The sequence below is a fragment of the Salvia splendens genome, unplaced genomic scaffold, assembly GCF_004379255.2.
Source record: "Salvia splendens isolate huo1 unplaced genomic scaffold, SspV2 ctg1053, whole genome shotgun sequence".
NCBI classification, from domain to species: domain Eukaryota; kingdom Viridiplantae; phylum Streptophyta; class Magnoliopsida; order Lamiales; family Lamiaceae; genus Salvia; species Salvia splendens.
The window spans coordinates 12,418-18,426 of record NW_024598596.1 but is presented as its reverse complement, the minus strand read 5'-3'; the positions used below and the strand labels follow the sequence as shown (position 1 = coordinate 18,426).

Here is a 6,009-nt window from a genome sequence, read left to right as displayed (position 1 = left end):
TTTTCCAGTAACATTGTAAAACTCGTTTAAAACCTAACACAACCAAACATACTCAAACACAGTACGGAAAAGATTACAGTGTTGGAACATAGTTCAAGACATAGCAACGGAAATAAGGTTCAAATAGAGAGTCAAGGATAACGCCTATGTACGGAGACACATCGCATCCTAAGTTCTTAGGCCGACTCAACATCCTCCGCAACATCCCGCTCATCCTGCACATAAGAAAAATAATATGTAGGGCTGAGTACTTGTTGTACCCAATGGGCTCATGCCGAAAACATTTTATAACAGTTATGTCATCCATACTAGTGAACTCGAGTTTTACATGTAGTTAAGAAAATATCACGAGAATACAAAAATATTTTCATAGTCTGGCCAGACAAAACAATCTCCTCACTTTCTCATCAATCAATCAAACAATCACATCCTCTTACCATAGTGCGACGAAAGTGTGGCCACACTATTCGCCCACGAGACCGGCCTACTTGCAAGGACGGCTCCCGATCCCACCTGTGTACACAGCCTGATAGGGTTTGCGGCCATACTCAGACCCAAATTCGTTTATCATAGCCCTATAGCCTAATGGAGCGAACTCACAAACTAGGCATCAAACACAATCTCAACATAGCCCTATAGCCTAACGGAGCAAGCTCAAACGAACTAGGCATCAGGCAACAATCTCAACATCAAAACAATCACGGCATGACATAACACTTTAAACCACCCTTCAAGCTCCACAATCATACTTTGGAAAAATAAAAGAGTTTAGTTAAAGAAAGCCCATCTCGATTGCTTACAAACACGGTTAACAACTTTATTGAAATCCTTGCTCTTTGTACCCACGTACGCACAACAACCCTTATCAACATCATAACCACATAATACAACACAATCAGCCTTCTATCAATACAATTTATCATGCATGTCATATCGTTCCTTTCATCGTTTTCTTAAATTGCACATCCCAAACGTTCATCAACATAAGGAAACACCCCATAGTACACCTCAACGTATAACACATAACCACTCCATAAGATACGTTCCTTAATCACACATGCATCATGTAATTCATTCAAACTTGACAACAAGTATTATTTTAACATGACAGAAATCTGGCAGAACTGCGCAATCGTTTTGTAAAAATCATTAAAAATCCATCCGACCTCCAATGGGGCTGAAATTTTACCACAACACGGTAGACACATCAAAGATCATCCAGTTAAAATTTCACATCAAAATCACATCTTTAGGTCGGTAAAATCAAAAACGAAACTCACTGGACGAGAATACAAATTCTGACAGAACTGCGCAGTTAACTTCAAAAATTCATTAAAAATTCATCTTTCGTCAAAAGAGGCTAAAATCTATACACAACACAGAAGACATCTCAAATTTTAATCAGTTAAAAATTCGTGCCAAAATAAGATTGTTTGTTTGGTCAAACACACGTCGAAATCTACTGTTCGAACACCACAGTTTTCATGCTTCACAAATTCGAATTAGGGTTTATCTATCATTCATCTAAACCCATTTATTCATGTTTCCAACACATAATCATGCTTCAAAAAGATCTCACAACCATGTTCTCATATGTTCACATATCATTCACCAACGATCATCCACAAGTTCATTCATACACATCAATAAACGCTTACACATATATTTTCTCATGTAACCATCCATCCCACCCGATTAATTCTAAGATCTTCTACACTCACTACATGCATGAGGGAATCAAGAACAAGGATTCAATGGTAAGAAGGAGAAAGATGAATCAAAGTATACATTTCTCTTGAAAAACAATCGGTAGAGGCAACGAATGGCTCGATTCTTCAACGATTATTGAGTTTCCAACTCCAAAACGAAGCAAGATTGAAGAATTTGTGAATGATTGGTGGGGAAGAGGGAAAAAGGCGTGTGGGAGGGAGAAGAGGGAGAGGAAGAGACGTTGAAATAATGGGGCTAGGGTTTGGGTTTCTCCCTTTTTATATTCTAGGATTAATTACCCACTTAAATAAACAAAAATAAAAATAAAAAAAAATTGTGGAGTAAAAATAGGGAAAAGGGACGTGTACTAGGGGAGTATTTTTAAAAAAATATTTAAATCCTCAATTAAATAGGAATAGGATTTAAATTGGTAATTTCTTGTAGGAAAAGACTCCCATAAAATAGGTAACAAATAAATTAATCCCACAAGTAATTGAAAGGCATATGGGCAAAAATTATGTAGAATGACATAGGGATAATTTGGTTTGAATTTAATTTGAATAAATATCCCAAAGCAATTAATTAAATTCAAGAAAGAAAGTATTATTTCCAATGGGTAGGAAGACCAAAAATTCCAAATAATTTGGCTAGAAATATATGCATGATCCCACTTAATTAAATCCCCCATTGGAAAACATATCATATTATTCAACATAACTCTCAACTATTAATTTCACATCGTTAACACAACCAAATAAAACAATTCCCAAAATGCACCAATAAAAAATCAATTCCCAAAAATGCATTTCCAAATCAACATCCACATTAATAAAACGAAAATAAGCCATCAAATTAAAAATTTTTAAAAAAGTCAAAATTTTCCGGAGTGCTACACAATATCAAACAAACTTCGGCAGATAACTAATTTGATCATCATATAGAAATAGAAACAGAAACTTGAGAAGCATATCAATCATTAGTGAAGATGTAGAATCGTCAACAAATCAAACTTAAAGAGATACAGATTAACAGTGCCACCAAGAAAAAAAAGGTGGATAAAAAACTAAAAAAAGAACAGAAAAAGCAAACAACTATCTCAAAACCAGAAGCAAAATTAGCAAAATCATTATTAAAGAGCTAAATCCTTTACAGACAGTACTGAGTTGAGCGCAAAAATGTTCGGCACCCGGCCTGGCCTCTCAGCAGCTAATTTAACCTTGCGCGGGAGCAACCATAGACCAGCCGACAACTCTAGGAGACCCAGGTGGACTTGAATGCTGGCTAGGACTGAAGAGGCTTAGTTCCACAAAAGCTGCTCCTGAGGTTTCATTTGCACGGAAAGAAATCGATCCACCTTTTCCCGAGGAGGAAGATGAATTTCTACTAACAAGATCTCCTTCAACTGGGCTCTGATTAGCAATTAACCAATTTGTGTCATTCCACTCATTACCAGCAGCCCCCCTCCTAGCTTCTGTATCTATTGGCAGATTCCTCAATGATAAAGAATCTGCTATAGGAAGGTATACTAGTATGCAAATACCCACCCCTGCACAGCATAAAAGGGAAAGAAAGGACAAGAATGATATGGCGTCGAACACAGGTTTTTCAGGATCAGCTAGGACCGACAAACCAAGCAGAACAACTCTTAATGGGAAGAAACCGGAGATAGAAAAGATCAACATGTACACTCTCTTCTGCAAACCCTTATTAATCACCAAATGAAGAATTCTCCTACCAAGCCACAACAAGTAGATAGTTATGATGGTAGCAAAAAGACCAAGAAAGATGGTACTCAGTAGAGGGTACGTGCAGAAGGCAGAATCGTGATTTGCCTCAGAAGAAGCTGCTCTGACGAAATAAGAAGGCAATTTTGGATTATGGTCCTTCTTATACTTTGGTCCAATTAAGATAACTACTAGCTGAAGAATGAACAACGGGATGCAATAAACAAGAACAAAACCGGTCGTTTTGGCATTCCACTTGTGACCTAACGGTCCAGACCTTTGTAGGGATGCACGAAGAAGAAAAGTGAGTGTAAGAAACAGGCATGGTTCTGCAAATCCCAGGTTCGAAATGATGTAGCATTTGCAGACATTTTCCTGCCATTCCAAAGTGAGGGCATCCAAGAATCTTCCATGGTGCCTCAACAAATTCAACCGAATAATTTCACCAACACCCCACCAAACTGCAAAGAAGATGTATGTATTTCTGATAATCCAAGGACCACTAAAATAACTAAGCTGACTGAAACGTTGCCCAAGGATTTGACTGCGGAAGTAAAATGAGTACACGATACAGAACAACCCCAGAACGACCAACACAGCAACAAGGCCAATTGTCACCACACCAAGTGCATCAGCAACAAATCTCGACTGGGGCATTACCCAAAGCACAGATTCTACGCATGCTCTCCGCCAGCATGGACACAATAATATCTCCTATTCAGTAAGGCACTCCACAGGACCAGCAAAACAAGCCAATAATACCTGAAACAATTATAACAATAATGAAAACGCCACCAAAGTCAGCCAAACAGGAATAAATCATTGACTGGCTAGCAGTTTTCAGGAAAATACAAGCAACAGGTTACAGGGCAAGTGGGGAAATAACTTTCACGGATTTCATTGATAAATAATACTACTGACAAGAATAACTTCTTCTTTTGAAGTATCTTAAAGGATTGACCAAATAATGCAGATGGCAAAGGAATAAAAGATAGGGGTAGTTTTTGAAGATATAACATGTCAACTAATGCAATGCAATGCAATGTGAGCAAAAAATCCTGGAGCAACCAATTCATTAAAGAAAACTTCACCACAATGATTACAGAAATTCAGTCCACTAAATCACAATGGTGTAACTTGTCAAAAGACAACAAGACAACAAATCAAATTCCAATACAATAGTAGCAACACCTTATATGCTGAACTAATATATATAAAAAATTAAATAGAGAAATTAAGCATGTAATCAGACAACTGAGAGCAGAAATTGCAGCTTATTTAATCAGTAGGTTGTCACATGTCTCTACAAACACAAACTATTAAGCTACTAGCACTCGGTTACAAGTGACATTGGCTAAGTTCAACTTAAGTATACTCAAGGTGAAGAGTGAAGACTGATTGACAGAGCATGGAAACCATTATACAGAGCCATCCATTTAAAATCGTGATAGAGCACTAAGCTTTTCAATCCAAGATAAGTTGTTCAATGGATAGTATGGGAAACTAGGTTTATCTTGTCAAGGGTTTTACTCAGAAACTCTCTCTAAATATGAATAATTTACACTTTCCAATACTACTTTTCATTTAAAACACCTTTTGCTAAAAAATAGATATTCAACTCGATAAAGACTACTCTCTATATTTTGCTATCTCTTTTTAATCTTACGAGAATATGATAAGCACAAAATGAGAGATGGTCCAGAAACCTTCCAGTGGAATTGGACATTCCTCATTGGTACCAACAGGTGATGAGAACCAAATCTGAGCTAGTGCCTAGTATCAGATGAAATTATCCAATAAGCAACAGCTGAACTTTAATCAGATCTAACCAGGCACAACATTCTGATATATTTCCTATATCCGTATATAGGAGATAATATCCAACAAAATGGTCAGAAGACAACAGCTAAAGTAGATAATATCATAAAGCAGCAATCACCTAAATCAAAATAAATTACGAATTGGCTACTCATTAAAACGATTTACAAAATTCACTTTAAATGCCTTTATTTCATCCTACAGCTGCAAGTCTGAGAGCATCAACCTCAAACTTTTTGTAAAACGAAAGGTGCATGTACAATCCAATGAAAAACGAGAAACTCAGTCTCTCTTTGTTAAATACTAGCTTCTTCAAGCAACGGATATACCAAACAACACTCCAGGACACAAATTTTATCTGAATTAATAATACATCTACATAAAAACGCCTAGAAAATCAAAGACCTCAACATGCACGGAAAAAGAAAATTACAAACAACAATTAAAACGTTAATAACAAATAGGAAAAACGCAGGCACGAGCAGCCACGAAACCATCCGCACATTCGTATGAAAATTGCTAGACCTAGAAATAACCACTTCAATTCGAAGAAAATTTCCTAAAAAGGACAATAATCCAACATTAAAAATAGAAAAAAAAAACAGAGGAGGTGCAGAAAGCTTACGAGTTGTGAATGATCCGGCAAACTACGACGCTGAATCTGAAATTTCGGAGAAATGCCAGAAAACCCCTAGTGAGAGAAAACAAAATGCGAGCGAAGAGGAGAGGGAGAGAGAGAAGAAATCAATAAAAGGTA

General features: G+C 36.9%; 1 protein-coding gene across 1 annotated transcript; it reads right to left on the bottom strand.

The window, feature by feature from the left end:
- Positions 1–2,654: 2,654 nt before the first annotated feature.
- LOC121788474 lies at positions 2,655–6,009 on the bottom strand. Its single transcript, XM_042187135.1, has 2 exons — positions 5,878–6,009; positions 2,655–4,196 (listed from the first exon to the last, which is right to left on the bottom strand). The coding sequence occupies exon 2, from the start codon at positions 4,089–4,091 to the stop codon at positions 2,922–2,924; it is 1,170 nt and encodes a 389-aa protein (XP_042043069.1). The 5' UTR covers positions 4,092–4,196; positions 5,878–6,009; the 3' UTR covers positions 2,655–2,921.